The sequence below is a fragment of the Haliaeetus albicilla genome, chromosome 4 (genome assembly GCF_947461875.1).
Source record: "Haliaeetus albicilla chromosome 4, bHalAlb1.1, whole genome shotgun sequence".
NCBI classification, from domain to species: Eukaryota; Metazoa; Chordata; class Aves; order Accipitriformes; family Accipitridae; genus Haliaeetus; species Haliaeetus albicilla.
Genome location: NC_091486.1, coordinates 14,043,252 through 14,063,288, shown reverse-complemented (window position 1 = coordinate 14,063,288; position 20,037 = coordinate 14,043,252). Strand labels below are relative to the sequence as shown.

Sequence of the window (20,037 nt, the reverse complement as noted above, 5' to 3'; positions counted from 1 at the left end):
CAAGAAATGACATCTAGGACTACTAGTTGAAGATGTATTTACATCTTCTTTGGCTGTTTGAGCATATGAAGAATTTGTTGACCTGTTGCTTTCTCTCTGAAATCTTCCTTATTTTCCCATATAATTCAGAAACAGTTTCTCAATTAATCACTTTTAGGAAAAAATCTGATCCCAAACTTGTTTTCTTTGGACACCTCTAGACTTCAGCTGCAAACCAGTGGTGCCAATCCAAGGAGAGCCCTACCCCTAGGTAGTCTGAGGGGGACTTCATGCAAATAACAGTAACGCATGCACTCTCCTGGGCTTTTGGATTCATTGCAACGGTTCTAGTTTCTTACCAAGTCCCATCCACTGTCTGTACTCAAGGGCAGCTTGGCCAAACTCAGTAATGGGCAGGACAGTTGAAAGAAAAAGTTTTCCCAGTTACATAAGTGGAAGGCAGAACATGACGTACATGTGACACAAGGCTGCCCATAACGTGTAAAATGGCATTCAGGCTTGTAAAATAGAACTGCTGTAGGAATGTTTCATCAACAGAGAAGCCAGTCAGGGTATCTGGCACAAAGGAAAAATTTCTTCTTCCCTAAGATTAGTAGTCCAAATGGCGATCAGGCAATACAAATCTTGTTATTTATTGTTAAAACCAGAGCTTGGCTGATTAACAAGACAGTAGGCAATGTCACTGGCCCTTCACCTCAGAAGGCCTTGCTCCCCTTCAGCCTGTACAAGCTCCTCCTAAACGCTGAGATCTTGTGTGCCCTCACTGATGACTCCACCCCTCAAATGCTGAGCACTCATGTTTAATAAAAGTTTCCATTCCCTCGAGCCTTGGACAGGAGGCTTCTTTAGGCTTTGGCCAGACTCAAAGCAGAAGCCTCGTTCTCATTTCCATTCTCAAACTGATGGCTCTTTTCCAAGATCAAAGTACGTTCCCACACAGAGCCCGAGCCTGTCATCCAAATTCAACAAGCACTTCACCTACGTAAGGATTGCACAGTAACTTTGCTGGCAGTATTAGTGATAACATGGTAAAGTTACTGACTTAATGTCCTCAGACCAGTCACCACAGTATTTCTGTTGCCACTGTATTACTTTTCTGTGTGGTAATTGACTAGCTTATGTAAAATGATTTCATCAAATCTTAACCACTTTCCAGAGGAAAAAAATCAGACTTAATGCCATGTTACAGAGAGGAATAAACCAAGGCAGAGGAAAGTCAGGTGCATCACACAAGGTTAGACACTACTGCAATCAAAATTAGAGCTCAGTTATCTGAAATCCTGATCTGTGCCCCACCCATTGATATGTTCTGCTTGGGGAAAAAGCAGCAAGGTGGCTGTATGTGTGGAAACTACCAACAGGTGCTCTCCTTGCACTGGAACCTCATCCCATCCAGGTCTCCACAGAGTGCTGCGTGACCTGTTCCTACCCAATGGCTTTTGTTCAGCACGGAGGACAAACGTCTTTCACCTTTCTCCTAGCACTGCTTGCAGGAACTAAATCTTAACTTGAATGCAGGGTAAACACCCAGAAGTATTAACAAACTTTAAACCAAGACAAATATTTACCCATAATACACTGCTGATCACCTTATTTTAAACATAAAGCTTGACAATAATTTTGACCATACCTAGTTCATAGCTACTATCAGCAGCTCAAATGGCTTCTACCCTGAGAGGGAATCACGATATTTTGTCAATGACACTCTGTAGTATCAACCATATGTTCCTCAAAGTACATCATGTTTTTATTGTGATAACAGAGCTTGTTTTGCTACAGATATCATTCCATACGAGAACATAAACTGTTTTATGCACAACAGCATTTCTTTTGACTAAGTTTCTTTCTGATTTCACTAGCTATAAAACATGATCTGTAGTTCAAAGTCAGCTGTCAGAGAGGTTAAGCGTGCTCATTAAATGTGCTTAAGTAGTCATCATAAGACTATGCAAAGTTTATTAATAAAGCTGTATCATTCAGTTTAAAAAAGGTTTTTGGACTAAATGCCACTTTTTGTTCTATTTTTCTCCAGAGCCTTAACACTACAGGGCTGGGACCTCCATGACCATCACACATAATGAATAGTAGTAATGGACTGATGATCATTAATGAAAGGATAATCTCACTATTGACCAAAAATATAATCCATTTCTTCAAAGACCCCTTGATTGAACATTTGAACAGACCCCTTGATTGCTACCATAGGATCAGATCTGTATGACTAAAGCAGCCACATGCTTTCTCCACTGACAGAGGTAATTTTTATACTTCACCACCAGCATAAGCAAGCTTGTTTTACCTTCATCTGCTCAAAGGTAAAATCCAGACAGAACAGCATGGCCATCATGCACACAGATGCTACTTGCATTAAGGTAGCATTCAGTAACTGAAATCTGGGTGAGAACCACATTGGCTGCGGGACTGCATTTCTTGGGGGAACGAGTCCCTGCCTCCAGGGGTAGTTGAGCACTGGCATCTCTGTTCCACCAAGTCAACCACAGTACTATACGTGGACTGGACTACACCAGCCAAGACTCCTCGCTACCAAAACCGAAGTGTGCTCTTGTCAGCTTACAGGAGTTGAGTTGATTGCACTGGTGGTTTCAAATCCAGATTCTTTTGAAAAATTACCTTATTTTATACTTTTTACAGGCCTCTTGTAGTACTTTGATCATTTGAAGACTGAACTGGTTCTTCTCCATCTCCCCCATAACCTCAATTGCTGTCTCCATTTTTAGGTTGTGACAATGTTTATGTTTACAATGCACGGTCTGCTCTGCACTTAGAAAACCTCAGATCTTGAAGGCCACCGTAATACCTTCCATGAGGGCAGCATCTTCTGATGCTTAAATGAATCATCTCGATATAAAAAAGGTACTTTTTTCCAAGTTATAGTCTCAAAAAAAAAAGACAACAATTTTTTAATTGTGTTCTTCAGAACATTTTATTGGTCTGGGTTGGCCCTTGATAATCCAGTTTGTTACTGCATAATGAATTTATTAGCCTGTTAACTACAGTCCTGACAGAGAATGGCCAATGATTGCTTGTAAATCCTTTGCTGCAGTGTTTCTTTTAAAGTCTGTGGTTTGTACTGTGTTCTTAATAAAATCATAGTACAGCAACGGTATGATGAAATAAAGATCACCTGGGTGTTCATTTTTACTAGCCTAAGTTAGCTTAACTGTGTAATAATTTATTTGAAAGCTACAAGCATCAGAGGCAAATCCAAGTCACATGCAGGTTTAATAAAAAGCACTTAGATTCTGTAATCTCTTGTCAGCCCCAAGGGACTTGCCCAGGTATTGCTCAGGTGGAGTTTGCTGGAAGTTTTGCCAGAGCTCTGCAAGTCTTTCAAACAGGATGGACACCACACTGTGAACACCCACTCCCCACATCCCACAGCTTCACAGCAAACAGCCAATTTTTTCAGCTGCTGCAGATACTCTTCACTCAATTTTGCATGCAGCAATGATGACCCCTAATGGTGAAATATTTCTTCTGCCAAGCACTATGCAGAGATTTTGCTTTTTGCTGTATATTTCTACTTAAATTAATCACAACTCCCTCTCACAGGCCACCAGGGTACACTGCTTGAGGTTTACTTGAACTGTAACAGAGAAGCAGCTTCTTTGCCTGTTTAATTCTTTCTGACTTTGTACATGGAAGCATCAAAATGGAAATGCATTATTCCAGATCTAAGTCCAGCATTTAAAGTCATCCTTTTTTTCTGAGGCAGACTATCTTGCAGAAGCAAATTTCAGTCACACTGGTGCAAATAACCTCTGCAGAAAGTCTTCAGAAAGAGGATAAGACATTTTTCTCTAGATCCAATCAGCTGTATGTCAGAAAGCAAACAGCATAGACCCAAAAAGCTTCTTTGAAGCCTTGTGTCAGCTATCAGATAATGCTGCAGTTGCAGCACCTTTAATACCCAGTGATTTTTCAAGCAGAACCAAATAATCACTAATAGCAAAAATAATTTTCTTATTTCCAAAGTTATAAAATAATACATTATTCTAGTATTATTTCAACATTTTAAGTGCATGTAGAATGTAAAAATATACAATTTTTACATTCTGAAATGCTTAAAGTGTTTTGTTTTTTTAAATCCAAGTACATCTCAAAGCCTTCAACTCCTACTGGAATCTATTTCTACATCTGGGCTGGGAAGAGAAGGTAGTTTTAAATTGTGTTACAGGTACCAGGTACATAAAGCTAAGTCTCACTTTTCTCTTGGGAGAGATGAGTATCACTATCTGGGGCCCATTTTAGCTTGCCTGACACTTGCATCTAGAGCAAGATAAAGAACAAGGTAACTGTATTACCCAGGCCTGACCTAAATGTGTCAGTTTTTTCCAGGTTGAGATAAACACACAGCTCTTAAGAGAACTGAGAGCCCCTGGCAGCTTACTGATTCTTTTACTTTCTTTTAACAATACTATAAGACAGAAGTTGTGCTGGATTTAAGTCTACAAAGCAGAGAGCCTTCACCTAAATAAACAAAAACCTAGAGATATTTCCAGACTGCTCAAGAAAAAGCACATTTTCAAACTATGATCTCATTTTGCACAGTACTAGTAAAGTCACACAGCTAAGTACCTACTAGGAAAAAAATACCTATATGAAGACATGCTTCAGAAATGTGTCTTCACTAAATTAGCAATTTGGTTTGGACAGTAAAGTATGTAAAATCCATTTTTTTTACATTAGAATCTAATCACTGTATTTTTCATTGCCTTTATGACTGGTTTTTGTTGGGTTTGGGGTTTTTTGGGGAAGAATAATAATTACTGCAAATGCTTCATCATCCCGGCTTATTACCTTTCTCACGTCTGAGCTCTTTGGTTCTGTTGTCCAAGTTATAATTCTAGATACAGCAAGTCTTGTCTCACTGGAGTTCACAAAGTCTGTTGGATCCATCTGTCTTGCCAAGGACTCAATATATTTCAGGATAGCAACTTTTACCTGAGAAGTGAAAAGGGATTTGTTAAGCTCACGTGCTAGCAAAGATGGATTTATCCTATAACAAACAGATACCTTTACAGATTGACAAGACACGTCACATGGGGGAAAAATAAATATCCCTGTGACATGTCTCTATGTCATGTTTCAAAAAATCAAGAGCCACTTTCTACCCAGGATAAATTTTGTGTCGTAAAAGTTCGCAATGGCGTATCAGAACTAGCTTGAAATACATGTGTCTGCTTGTGTGTTTGCATAAGCAAATCAGTACACCATCACGCTGTTTCCACCAGCAGTTATTGTTCTGGATGCCAAACCATAGCTTTTGGTCTCAAACCAAATGCTTGATGCTGGAGTCTCCAAAGACACAAAATTTGAGAGACTGAAGAAAGAACACTTGAGTCATTTGGCATCCTGTATATTCCTGTCTCTGGAAGATAAATGTGTATTACTTCCAGAGTTTACAGCGTTTCTATAGCCTTGAAAGAGCAACCTCCTGAAAAACAGTCTGCACAACAGTATCCCTTTGGGAGGATTCAGTAACAGAAAGCTCTGATTATTTTTTATTGTTGTTTTTTTTTCCTTTCTCCAAACCCTACACATGCTCTGTCTGATCTGTACGACAAGTACTTGTTAAGGTGTGCCTAGAATCCCAACTTCCCAGCCATTCAGACAGGGTCTGCTCCCTTCTGTCCTGCACAATCAGGTTTTCTTCCCACCAAGACCAGCGTGAAAAGAAATTTTCCATGTCTAAACTTTAATACGTTCCAGTGTGCTTAAAGCCCAACTCTTACTGACTTGTGATGAGTTACAGGGCCCTATTTTAAAGATATTTAGATTTATTAAAATGGAGAACAAGAGAGTTAATCAAAGTTACCGATATTATTTCTATATCGTGCAGTACTTACAGTAAGTTATCTTATCATGAGTCTATGCTTTATAGTATGCCTCACATGGCAAGCTAAGACAACCACGTTGATGCATTAGTGAAAAGGCTTTTGATACTGACCTTCAGGTTTGGTGTTTGGGTCTGATCTACAATAAACCTCATCAAAATGTTAAATTGCTGATCAAATGGAAAAGAATCCCTGTCCAAAGAAAACAAAGGCAAAAATATGATGCAACAAATTTTCAGGACTAAATTAACTCGATACATTGAAGCTTACACAACAGATTTCAACACCTATTATGCTTTTCTTCTTAACTTTACCATCAACTAGAGAAACTCCAAGTCTAAGGATTAGCTAAGTTACTAATTTAATACTGGAGAAAAGGGCTAAATCAATACCCTTTACACACTGTTACTCTATCTGCTTTCTGTACACTTATCCAGCTTTTGGCACACCCATCCACTCCTCCATTTCAGGCTGTGCTTTGTTCCCTTATCTCTAGAAGCAGCCTGGTTTATCTTGTCCTCAGAGTTCATACCTGGCTTTGATTTCTCTCTTCTTTTTCCCTACTCTATCCTATTTTCTCCTGTTACTATAATTTATTTATTTTTTTTTAAATTATCCTATTTCCAGGATGAACCAACCTTTATTCTAACAGTGTCCTGTGTTGGACATCCTTAGAAAACAACATGGACTACAGAGTTGGTGTGCACATTGCAGTAGCATTCAAGGTCTTATCCTGACATTACCATTATTTGCTGTTTGAACAACATGAAAGATGCTCTGAACTTTGTGGTAAAGCACCATTCATATTCTGAACACTGCAAGTATTTTTTTTTCCATCAATCAAAAAGAAAATCAATATCTAAGCACATGCGCACCAAAAAAACAAATTAACAAAATTAATCAGTTACACATTTTAAATGTTATGCTTTAAAAAGTGATCTATTTAGAAGAGACAGGCCTTTTTAATTCAATGCTTGAAATAGTGACATAACTTTGTTCTCCTTTATTCTGGTATTCATCAAGACTGAGCCCTCAAAATATATGGCACTGCTGGGTTTCTAAAATGTTCATCAGACGCCTTCCTGTAATCCTGCAAAAACCTCCATAACATTTGCCATCGGAGTACTCTACCTGGTGACATCCAGAGCTTTTTGAACTTTTGCCTGCACAGACCCCAGCAAATCTGCTCCCATTTTCTTTAGCAACTGGGTCAGGAGAACAAAAAGCCAATCCTGCAAGTCATCTTTATGAATGATGATGAAATCAACCAGGGTTTCCAGAAACATGCTGAAGACCTATAAACAAAACAAGTGTCACAAAAAAGAATACAGTGCTTTAAATAAAAAATAATCAAAGGGGAGGGGATTACAGTCTGAGTTTCAGGATGATTTTGTTATAGACAGTTTCATGAATGAATTATTTTAGTGACTACATTGCTCTAAGAAAAAAAATCAGACGTCTAAAATGTGTCGTATTAAAATATCACATAAAACGAATGAAGGAAGGGGGTAGAATACACTTACTCTCTGTTGTGAATTCCACAGCAAAGCAGGCCATGCAACAAAACAAACCACTCGTTAGCACACATAGTGATCTAGGCTGGTTGTTCAGATGCAGTTTGTCAACAGATAAAAGATGCATTCATTGAAAGTTTACGTTTTCTTAAAACACAATCTCTTCTCAGCTGAGTTACTTAAACATTATATACCTTGGATCAGATCCAGTCTCCTCAGTCATGAAAGTAACATATGTTTATATATGTTTATACGTAATAAGGTTTACATATGTTTAACACCACAGCTAATGAGTTTGTAGCAGTAATTCTATAAAAGCAGTGCAGACGACAGGTCACCGCTGCCACAGAGGACATACTTGAGTCCAGTGTGCAATCAACCCTCACCTTACTCAGAAATTGGAAATATTTTGTAAACAAATAGCTACACCTTCACCCTTTCCATGACACATACTGAACCTTTGAGAACCAAAACATTAAGACCTTACAGGTAGGAACTCCCACACTTGGCGAGGCCTGTGGGACAGCTGGTCCAGACTATAATTACGGCCAAAAATGCACACTTCGACCAAGACCTGTGACAGGCGACTATGCCAGCTCAGAGATTTCCATGTGATAACCGTTTATTAAAACTCATTTACCAAGTGGTCCGAAGTACAAACATTTATACAACTTATTCTTTCTCAAACTGTTATTTAACCCAACGGCAAATGTTTTTACCCAGCCATTACCTGGTTGCCCTCAACCAGCAAACCTCCTCAGGAAAGGGCACAAAACTCCCTTTTCCCCTCTCCCTGCTCCCACTTACCTGTCCACAGAAGACCACTGGGTCTGAACATGCCTATGGGCCCAACCTCCCCATTAACTAGCCTATTTCATTTTAAGAGATGTCTGTAAATTAACGCCACAACCTTTAACTTTAACCTTTAACTTAAGGTCAGTGTTATAAAGAGTGCAAAGTGGCTATACTAGAGACTTTAGTTATGAGATCCAGAACAGTGAGACCCTGTACTGCTCCCAGCTGTATACGTAAATACACAAATCCCAGTGACCGTGATGCTGAACTATGATGTATTACCCTTCACAGACCCCACTCTACTGTGTATCACCAAGACACTCCCTAGAGAAGTACAGGTAAAACTGAACTTCTCGCTCCAGGAGCTGACATCTGAAAGACATTAGGCTGCTTCTTGGGAAGCACGCAGTAACCAGTTCCTAGCAAGGTAAGAGAGACTGAGACACAACCCTTCATTGTAGAACAGATAAAAATCAAGGAGATTTATAAATGCCAGTTTTCCCCCAGCAGATGGCAGGGGTAGAAATACAAAGTATTCATCTTGGAACAGTGTCCAATGTGCACACATGGTAATGTAAGAGAGCGAGACAAGTCTTTGTGATCTTACCTTGCTGTGAGGGTCAGCAAACATGCGAGTAAATATTTCACATAGCCTTTTTAACTCGACTCGGCTAAAATACATAAATAAAACATTATATTAATGCTAAAGCTTTAGTTGCAGCAGAAAAGCTAATAAATATTAACAGCTGAAAGATTTAACCTTCTTTATTTTAGTGTTACTTAGGTCACACTTCTGAAAACTCCGTACCTGGGTAAAGCCTTAACTGACATTCCAGTTTAACTGCTGGGAACACCAGTCTTACATCAAGAAATCTAATAAACATTTTTTTAAAAAATCATAAGCCAGACACTTGTATTTTCTACTGCTTCTATTTTCTTCTATATTCTGGATTGCAGAAAACAACTTGAAATGTGCACATTTGGGAGGTATTCGCTTTCTGCCTGTGTCAAGCTTGCTGACTCACTGAAACACGGGGTCTTCTGCAGCCTAGGCATAGGTTTCTCAAGTGTCCTTTGTGTCAGGGAATTCAAACTTCCAAGTAAAATCAGAACTTTCATGCTGTTTGAGTATATACTAATCATAAATATTTTGGTCTAAACTCTCAGTTGCCTCAGTGAAATCAGTCTAGAATCACACGGTATTAACAGATACCAGAACTGACTCCAAAGGCTGACAGCAGGCACATTGAGGAGACAAATATATAGAAATGGAAACCAGATTATCAAGTGGGCAACCTAGTTAAGTCAGAAGATAATTAAATTAAGGCACAATCTAAGTTCCTATTAGTAAGAAATTATTAGGTGCTCCGTAATGTTCTTTTTATGCCAGGGGAAGAAAGAATGATGTATGGGCCTGTCCTGGTTTCAGGTGGGAGAGTTAACTTTCTTCCTAGTAGCTGGTATAGTGTTATGTTTTGGGTTCAGTGTCAGAAGAATGTTGATAACACACTGATGTTTTCAGTTGTTGCTAAGCAGTGTTTAGAGTAAGTCAAGGATTTTTCAGCTTCTCATGCACAGCCAGCAAGAAGGCTGGAGGGGCACAAGAACTTGGGAGGGGACACAGCCAGGGCAGCTGACCCAAACTGGCCAAAGGGGTATTCCAGACCATGTGACGTCATGTCCAGTATATAAACTGGGGGGAGTTGGCCTGTGGGGGGCGGTGTGGATCACTGCTTGGGAACTAACTGGGCATCGGTTGGCAGGTGAACAATTGCATTGTGCATCACTCGTTTTGTATATTCCAATCCTTTTATTATTATTATTATTGTCATTTTTTTATTGTTATCATAATTATTAGTTTCTTCCTTTTGGTCCTATTAAACTGTTCTTATCTCAACCCACAAGTTTTACATTTTTTCCAATTCTCTCCCCTATCCCACTGGGTTGGGGGGAAGCGAGTGAGCGGCTGGGTGGTTCTTAGTTGCTGGCTGGGGTTAAACCACGACAGGGTCCCTTTCATATGATACTGAGTTTGAGTCAAATGCAGAACTGTTTGGTGCCAAAGCTCTTATCTGCAATGTCTTGAAAATACAAGTCTTAGTTTTCCTGCAAGGCAAACTGCAAAAGAATGCAGAAGTTTTGCTTGTTTACTGTGCAAAGAAAAACAGAGCAATATAGTTAAGATGCAATTAGATATTTTTCAGTTACTATGAAACCAGAGCAACTAGTGAAATGCACATGGATTGCTCAGAGAACAGCCATTCAGGTCTTGACTACAGGTACCTTCTTTCCAGAAAGACATTAATTCTATAGTCCACCGACATATCTCTCTCTCAAAATAAGCTTCAAAGAACAGGGCAGAATATGCTACTAGTCTACAGGTATTTTATGTTAGTTTGTTTATAAGTAGTACGGGACTTTTTTTCAAATAAATCTATGCATGAAAGGCTGACCAAATTTTAGAAGGGCACACAACCAATGGTCTTAAGAGTTTGATGTAGAGGAAAAAGTCTTTGTAACAACACCACAGCAAGCTGTCAGCTTCATTCAAGATAAGACTGCAGAGTCTCAAAATGATTATAGTCTACAACGCTCCCCTGACTTCATGCAGATTGCAGCTCTTTGAATGAACCCTTATTTATTACTCTAATGCATTTTCTTTCTGGACAAAGGTTACATGAAGGCAGCGAGTATAAGCATGTCTCTTTCTAAAAGCTCATGGACCCGAGGTAACAATGCAAGTACTAAACTGAAACAGGCAGAGGAAGAACATTTCCTTAAGGGACTTGTTGGCCTTGTTTTATTTAGAAGACCTTATGGGGAACCCTTAGAGAACTAGGCCACATGAAGCCGTACGAAACAAAGAGGATAGGTAAGCACCACACCACTTTGCATGCACATCTTTCTGGATATGCAAATCCCATCTAATATAGGATCAGCCATCTTTCAGTTCGGAGTACTAAAGAAAACCTAGCCACATCACTGCCTTTTATTAAACTTGTTACACCACAACAGAAGATATCAGGTTTAATTAGAAGACAGGACAGACTTGCCCCTTGGACTAATGACCTTGATGATGTTCTGCAAGATGCCGTGGGAGCAAACAAGATGATAAAATCTAATCATTAGAACGGGCACCAGATCAACCCTGAATCAAGGAGGAAGCAGACTAAAAGCAAAACAAAATGAAATATAATCTAGAAAACTAAACCCAGTATCAAATTAAAAAAAAATAACTCTGCAGGGGTGTAGTTTCTGGGACAGGTTTATAAATTATTCAGGACCAAAGCTAAGAGAACTTGCTAGCTTGAGGGACTAGTGACAGCAGTACAGTTCGAACACTGCAACCAACAGGGTTGGAAACAGTAGTTTAACTCTACCGGCATTTCTGCTAAGAGCTACTGATCTGGATAATAGCCCATCACCCAACCTTCTCAGCCTTTCCTCCCTTGGAACTATCCCCAACAGCACTCAAAGTGTTGTTTATAATCCTCACACACCTTTGTGGCAAAATCAAAGTCTCACCCAGCTTTTTCATACAAGTAGATGAGGTGTCACAGTTTCTCCAGACAGTTCATTAAAATAAAGAAAAAAGACAGCATACAAGTGGGAATTATCTTTTAAAAGACTTGTAAATAGACCACATCAAAAAGCATCTCTGATCTAGAGACTCTAACTACCCATATTAAAAACCTGTAGCACTTCCCACTTAAGGACTGTACCACATCATGTTAAGTGGTAGAATATTTTTATGATGGCAAGAGAATAACCTTCCCAGGCCTGCTCTCAGTACATTTTCATTCAGTCTGTTAACATGAACCATCAAATATTTTCAGCCAGTATGAAGGCCTTTCAAAATGGAAACAATTGTGCAAATCCAAGTAGGTGGGCTATAAACCATACAACAACTTATAAACTTGGTCATAATTTAAGTGCATAGTATTCACAACAGAAAAATAAAAACATCACAGCTATTCATGAATGTTATCTTCAAAGGAACCAAGAGATAAACAGCTTGTTTCCAAACACTTTCACCGTAAACTAAGGGTGAAAAGTCTACGGCCCAAGAGCCAGTTGACTTTAGTTAACATGACCTGTGGCCACATGAAGCTTCCACATGATTATTGGGTAATTTTAAGATGTGTTTTAACATGTGACATGCCAAAGGTGTTTGAAGGGTTTATTGTGGCTTTCAACAAGGGAAGAAGGTCTGCCTCTCCTACCATAAGCAAAGTTTCAGAGTTAGTACACCTACTTCATTGCCCTAAGAAACTTCCCTCTACATTATAAACTACACCATTTATAGGAGACTCAAGCTTCTGATAGAAGATTTTTTTTAAGAGTTACAAATAATATCTATAATTATACCTAACGCAGCCTTTATAAAGAGTCAAAGTATACCCAACATACTGAGAGCATCGTCTGATCTCATCTTTGAAACACACACACCCTGAATCATTTTAGAGTAAGTGCAGTGAGTGTTTGTTTCACCTACCAAGTTGCTAGGGAAGAAAATACTGAAGGTTCAAACAGACTAATGTAAAAACAGTACCACCCTTTGGGCGCATTTACAATACCATCGTCGTGGGAAATCTCACTGTGCTGCAACAAGCACCTACCATTGGAGGTCTTCATGAGACAAAGGAAGGCTAAGAGAAGACAGCATGCTTACCTCAGTCCTTTCTACATTACTGCTACAAATTTAACACAAATTACACTGATGACAGCAGAAATTTTTCCAAAAGTAATTAAAGTCCCACATTGTGGAGACAAAGCCTTCAGAGCTGTGAAAGATACCATCTGTCTCCATAAGGCAGGTACGTATTACTGACTGCAGACTTTGGGCATCTCTCATGAATTACTAACACTATAAAACCATCAAGGTCACCTCAGAGTCCGCTGGCTTTTCAGTAAGTTCTGAAGACCTATGAGCCCCTCCTTCCTTTCAGACCAGTTGGAGCTGGCACAGTGGTTCAGGACCTCTGCCACGTCTTCAGTCTGCCGCAGGTAGTGTGGAATGCCCCCGTTCCTGGAACCATAGGAGCGCTCCGAGCAAGCGCTTGATGCATCGCTGTTAGCATCATCATCAGAGTACATCCCATAGGGTTCATATCTTCTTCTCACTGGCTTTTTCTGGAAAAGGGGAAATTCAGACTTAGTAAGTTATATATAGTTTTATCAATGCCAAAAGAAAAACATTCTATCCCTAATGACTAAAAGGAAGACTAATGCTATTGTTATAGTGACATAAGTGTTTTAAAGACGTCACCAAGCACTGCCTGCTTACCTCTCACAGTAGAGCAAGACAGATCCTACTGATTTCAATGAGACTATTTGAGTGACTAAGGGGAGCAGGGCCTGCCTTCCCCAGCATGAAAGTGAGATATTTATGTGAAATCATATGCTGTTTTACTGTCAATAATGGTCAGTTCCATTGTTAGATTCTATGATGATACAACCTCTATTTCAAGAAAAAAAAATAAAGATAAGGAAGAAAGAGCTGAAGGAATCTGTGCTGGCATGCACAGTCACTTTGATGTTGATAATGAAGTGACTCTAGAAATGCACTGGGATATAGGAGATGACAATTTCTGTTAGTTTGGGCTAGGGTTTTTCTAGAGGCTAAGGGAACTGAGTACTCAAATCCCACTCATTTCCATAGCATGGCATTAGAGGACCTGATTCCCTTAGGTACATCTCTGACAATTTCGATCCTTAGAGAAGGGATATTAGAATTATGGTAGCAAAACAAATTGTATGCTATACTACAAAACAAACTCCTAAATGAACCTTAACAGAACAGCACTGATAAGACAACGTATCGGAAACAGACTGTCTATATTCTAAAGTGTTTGCTACAGAATTCCTTCCAGTGTCCAGTCCTGCAGTTCTTGGACTTGTGAATCTAGCAGAGTTTTGCTTCCACTAGGACTGCAGGATTGAAGCGTAGAAATTAACTCAAGTGCAGTATCATGGGCGTTAGCAACAGGGTGGGGAAAGTTGGAAAGTAGAAATAAAAAGTCAAGAAAGCACTAGTACCTTGCTCCTGGAGTCTCCTAAGAGCTGTAGGCAGGAAAATATTGAAGGGTGGGAAAAAGCATAGAGAATTATGTCAGAAGCTTATGTAGGGTTTGTTTTTGCAACAAAAACGTATAGCAAATGTGTCTTAGCAAATTAAAAAAAAAAAAAACAGTTTACGCAAAATAAAAGTGGGTATAATGATATCTGACACTGTCTCCTAACTGTTGCTCTACTCATATAGCCTACAATTTCCATTAGGGAGCTTGGAAATGAGATTATCTGTTAATAAGTTTTTTTTATGACAGATCTATATACAGCACCTCTTTGCTTACTTTTCAGAAACGCTGCTCTGGAAGATACCAGAGTTTTTGGTAATGATTTATTTCCCCACATATTATTAGTAGCTTTTTAGATAGTAGATTTTAGAATCTTGGAAAGAAATTCTGATGTCAGGAAACCACTATCTACAGTACAGCACATTTAATCAGCTTCACTTAACCAAGTTCTCTTTCAACCCACAGTTCTTACGCCACACTTTTTTGAAGCTTAGCTTCTTTTAAGACCCCCTGGCTGGCACCCCTGGCTTAAAGGCCTTACTTAATGCCAAAGTTTCCATCACCCTTTGAGCTCTTCTGACAGATCTTGAGCACTGATTCCCAGTACAGACACTGTGGGTTTAGGCCAAGTCCAGCTCTTGAACAGAAGCAGTGGATCCAACGCGAATTGTACACAGGGAGTAGAGGTCACAAAATGACCCACTGTATTTTGTTTAAACTGAGTATTTGGCTGAATCCATCTTTGGAGAAGTTCTTTTCATTCCTACTACAGGGAAAAGAATAATCCTCCAAAAACAAGGCTGCTGGGTAAAAACTGGCATCACATTACTCTCTCAAAAGGAGCCTGAACCGAGTTTGTAAATTGCCTGTTGTAAGACGACAACCAAGAAAAAGAGCAAATTGGGGTGGTGGGAAAGAAGGGGACAACAAGATCACGTTGCATCCCCTAAAGTCATACAAATTCAGATTGATCAACCAAGTCAGCAGCACTGCTTAGTTTCCAGTTAGACTTAAGGATTTCCCTTTTAAGTCTTCAATCCTTTAAGATTTTAACATTCCAGTATAATGTTATTTAGTTTAAAGGACTGGAATATTTAGAAGGGAACTCTGTAAGTCTAGCTGAAGATTAAGTCACATCGAAAGATATCTCAGTGATCAGCAGTGAATTGAAACACCGATCCTCTCCTCCCTCAAGAAACCTGTATTCAGCAACTGCTCACATTCAGGGATACAGCCTGATTTCATTTATGCAGGTAAACCATCACCTATAATTATGCCCTGAACTGCTCTGGTGGCAAATTTGAAGTGCTGAGAACAGCAATTGACTCACAAGCTACTGTATTTGGTAATGAAAAATGCCCACTAATGCTTCAGCCCACTGAATGCAACAGTGCCATCTATTATATACTGTCCTACCTTTATATTATTCACAAATACTTTTTTTTTAATGGAAAGGTAGATTTTGTAAAGAGTGGTATTTGTCTAGGAATACTCTAATATAATCATCTAGAAATGGAGGTACCATGAGCTGGGTGATAATCAAATATATAAAAGAAAATGTTAGACATCCCCAGGAAAAGTGAACTAGGAAATGGAAAAAGGACATCTGTCACAAACTCTGAGGACACTGTTCATTCTCCATAAAGAGAGATCTGAAATATCTATCTCAAGATACATCAGGAAATTCTCCTCTCAGCTCAGGTCTAGAGCTGGAGAAGACCCAAGGTACACTGGTACCCAGCTAAGGCTGTACAATAACTTCTCCTGCCTCTACACATCCTCTCCCCCAAACACTCCAGGTAAATCTTAATCCAGGCTTATCTCAACACTTGTCTTCTGAAGAGCAGAAAACACTTTCTGGTTTCTAGCCGAGAAATATTATAGTACAGTAAGATTATACAGGAAAATACAATTTCAAAAAATGACAATAAATTTACTTGGAAATGCACTGAATGTTTGAAAGTACTAGCAGCAAACTAGACAAATACGCTTCAATTTAACTGCATGAGATGGTACGGAATACATGCAAGGCAAGTTACGAGCTGACCCAAGTATCTAGCCAGGTGCAAATAACACAGGGCAGGAACTTGTGAAATTCTCAGTTCTTGTTGAAACCTGATCAGGAACTGACACTAACAGAGAACACTGTGTTTTTCTGACAAAGTCTTCATGCAGGTAATGGGATTGATGGATCCCGAGCACCCCCACAGTGCTGTGTATATCCTCTAGCAGCCAAGTGAAAGACAATCAGCTCATTCAACCTGTCCTGCACTCTAGCACTGAGCCACAGCGGTCTGTTTGATAACAACTGTGGAGAACCAACATGGAATAAGGAAACAAATATTGCTGCCGATATACCCAAAGACAAAACAGCAAAAGGTAGCTAACTCTACAGCATCAGACACTGGCACAAACAGAACAAAGCTATTAAGAAAGAGGAGAACGTACGTACAGGTAACTTTAAGCCACTTTCCGGTGTCGGAAGCATTTTGTATTTTTCCTCTTACCAGTGCATCGGCCACAGCAGCCTCCAGATCTGTGCTTGTGCTCAGGACTCGCATGGCATTCACAGAAGCAGGCATCCTGCCTGGCTGTCCAAGTCCAAACCGGTCTGCACAAAAGACAACATTGAAAGGGATTGTTAAATGAATTCACATTCACTTGGAATCCTAATCAGGTGCCCGAGCAGCTATCCCCACAGGCTCTGGGAACTCACAGTGCTTTTCCACTAAACACTCTTTTATCCACAGCTCTAGAGAGTTTGCCATTAGAGTACGAAATGAACTATTGTTTGTTGGGACCCAGAGACAATTTTGGATCCTCGGGGCAACTTTTTTTTTTTTTTTTTTTTTAAGCTGGGAAGCAGGGTATCTATTTAATGTTTCTTTTTACACAGAAGTTGTTTCAAAGTTTTCTTTTAATGTCAGAGGCAGACATGCTGGTCCCAATCTGGCACTCTCAGAAATCAAGAGAAAGCATCTCATTAACTTCAGAGAGACAGAATCATGCCCAGTGTCAGAACATGTTAATACCTGAGCACTTATCCATCCTGCAGCTTTTTCTCAGGCAAGGATGTGAGACTAGCAGCACCGGATTAACCTATTTTATATCTCAAGGCTTGATTAACCAGTAGAACATCCCCCTATGCCCCACAGTATAAAAATAAGGCTTATTATTTGCTTGTGAATTTACTCCAATTTTTGTTTTATTACTGTTCTTGAGAAGCAGTTTAAATACCATTTAAAAGTTCTATGATATATCAAAATTTAGACTTTTTTTTTGATCAAACAGTATCATCTTTCTCCCTTTGAATTTGATGGCAAAGCTCTTAATGACATCCAAAGCAACAGGGTTGAGTCTAAAATGCCATTTACACTCCTAATACTAATTAGTTTACCATTTGCCCAGTCTACCAAAAAAGTTACTGAAATTAGTTTCTTTGGGCAAAGGCCTGATTCAAAAAGGCATGCTAGCAGTGATATGACAGAATCAGTGACTTGAGTATAACAAGCCAGGCTCTGGCAGCACAGCTGTTCTAGATGTGGGTAGATCAGATACCATATTACTGGGATCCTGACTTTGGTCTATAAGCAGAAAGAGATTGGTTTTGGCATTCCAAGTTTTTATTTCCATGTGGGCTTGTCTTTGCTCAAGAAGGACTGGGAATATCCCTCCTAGGACATACCTTACACCTCTGTCCCCTGCACCCACACATGCCAGTAAGAGTTTTGCCCCCAAATTCAATGGTGCACGAATCAAGCTGCATGAACCCATTTAATAGACCTTCAGCTGGTCCACACTGGAGGTAGCCATCAAGCAGCAAGAGAGAGGGATCAAGTCACACAGGTCTTTTATTAGTTCACCTATATTTAATTTAACAAAAGGAAAAATACTATTTATCAAAATGCGTAACTATTATCGTGGATTTCCACAAAACTGTGGTCAAACACGATATTCAGCAGCTTACTGTATTTTTCGGGAAAAACAGTGCGCTTATCACAAAACTTCATTGCTTTCTTCTTTAAAAACCTACTGCACTGAAATATCTTTTAAGGAATTAGCTCACACTGACACGTATAATTTAAATCAGAGACTGAAGTTTGCCAGTCTGCTGTCCTAATTCCAAAGCTTTACATAAGTGTGTCAGAGATTAAGCTACTATGGGGAAATAGGGAAGATATTTTTAAATCTGAAGTATTTTGAGGAAAAACAAAAACCTGAATAATAGTATTTCAAATAGAAGCGTCATCTATCAAAATTTACTGTTTCTCAGTGATGTACCCAGACAAGACATTTCTGATTTACAACAAAAGCACGTTTTCTACAAAACACATTACAAGGGAAAAAAAAAAATAAACAAACTTCTTAGAACTACTGCCAAAAAGTAATCAAATTATGACATTTCACAAAGAAATAAAAGTTGTATGTGTTATTACTATCCCCTTTTTTAATGCACTTGGGTTGAAGAATCATTTCCAATATTTAGGTGAAACAGTGCTTCATCCCTAAAATGGAAAGATCTGTACACTCTTAATAGAAGCGCAGAGAAGATAACGCATCAGGTCTGATTGAAACTAAAGTCACTACTACAGAGCTACACGCTAGAAAGATGTACAGAAGACAAGTATTTACCTAAGTGTAAATGATATCTGATGCAGTACAAGAGCTGTAAATGTTGAGACAAGTTCTGGATTCAGTTTTATATTTAAACCCAACTCAATGACATTACTCAAGTGTTAATGAGATCAGAATTTGGCTTTAACTTTTGAAATAACATAGCAGCAAAAAATACCATTGTCATTTATTTCCACGTAAATTTAGTATTACATTAGAAAAGGGAAGATAGTTTGGGTTTTGTTTTTTAAAATGAAGAACAGAATGACAAAGTAATTCAATTATAGATCAATTTAAATACCCAGCATTAAGAAACAAAATTGAGCTTTTTTAACAAATTAAGTACAGTGTGGCATGCTGGCTTTTATCTGCCTCCATGGCTATCAGGAATTTTCTGAAATACTTCTTTCAGTGATCTTTAAATTCGTAACACCCAAGTCACTCTGGGCTCCTCCCCAAGACACTGTTGCCATACCTGAGTGCAGAAGTTAGACCTTAGGAGAGACCCTCAGCATATCTCTAACGTGGGGCTGCGAACACATTTGGCTCCAGGAATAACCAGTACAGGCAAGCCCAATGTTACTGGGCAAGAAATAAGTAGAGTATGCTCTGGCCACATTCCTTTGTCTCCCTGGCTAGATTCATTATATTGTTACAAACTTGGTGAAAATTCCCAAGCACCATTTTCGGGCCAATTTTGCCATTTTTAGGGAGATTTGGGCCTTCTTTAGGACACAGGAAACCATATAGAATTTGATTATGCTTTGTACCAAACCACAGGAACAAAGCATGAAGTGACTACCACAGGAAATTGAATGCAAACAAAGCTTAAATCTGAATTACAGCAAGGTATTTTAAATCATTTCATTATTTTTATTAAATACAAATTCAAATTGTTACTTTAGAAAATGCTAGTCAAATCAGGTTGCAACATTTCTGCTGAGTAACCTGATAAGGGAAGTGTTTTGAGAGTTTTAGTTAAGTGACAGCTATTTAACTAGACTTATGAGAAACAGACTATTTTTCACTCCCTACCTGAAGAGGGTTAATTAAATAACTTTCAGTGTCACTAATTCCTTATACAATTTCAGCCTCCAGGAAAACACTGAAGCCCTCATCTTCTACATCATCTTTGTCCCCACAGTTAATTCTCTATTGTCCCAAAGCTCGCAGTCCTCA

The 20,037-nt window shown here is 39.1% G+C and overlaps 1 protein-coding gene across 22 annotated transcripts in view; it reads right to left on the bottom strand.

Moving 5' to 3' along the window:
- CLASP1 (cytoplasmic linker associated protein 1) overlaps positions 1-20,037 on the bottom strand; it is a 188,751-nt gene that overhangs the window by 41,880 nt on the left and 126,834 nt on the right. For 14 of the 22 annotated variants that reach the window (XM_069780993.1, XM_069780994.1, XM_069780995.1 and 11 more), the window contains 7 exons: positions 16,752-16,855; positions 14,207-14,230; positions 13,056-13,300; positions 8,775-8,838; positions 6,990-7,153; positions 5,972-6,050; positions 4,822-4,965 (listed from right to left, as the gene is read on the bottom strand). In XM_069780993.1, coding sequence (XP_069637094.1) covers positions 4,822-4,965; positions 5,972-6,050; positions 6,990-7,153; positions 8,775-8,838; positions 13,056-13,300; positions 14,207-14,230; positions 16,752-16,855 — 824 coding nt within the window. The remainder of the gene's footprint in view (positions 1-4,821; positions 4,966-5,971; positions 6,051-6,989; positions 7,154-8,774; positions 8,839-13,055; positions 13,301-14,206; positions 14,231-16,751; positions 16,856-20,037) is intronic. The other 8 variants (XM_069780998.1, XM_069781000.1, XM_069781010.1 and 5 more) reach the window with 1 other exon arrangement.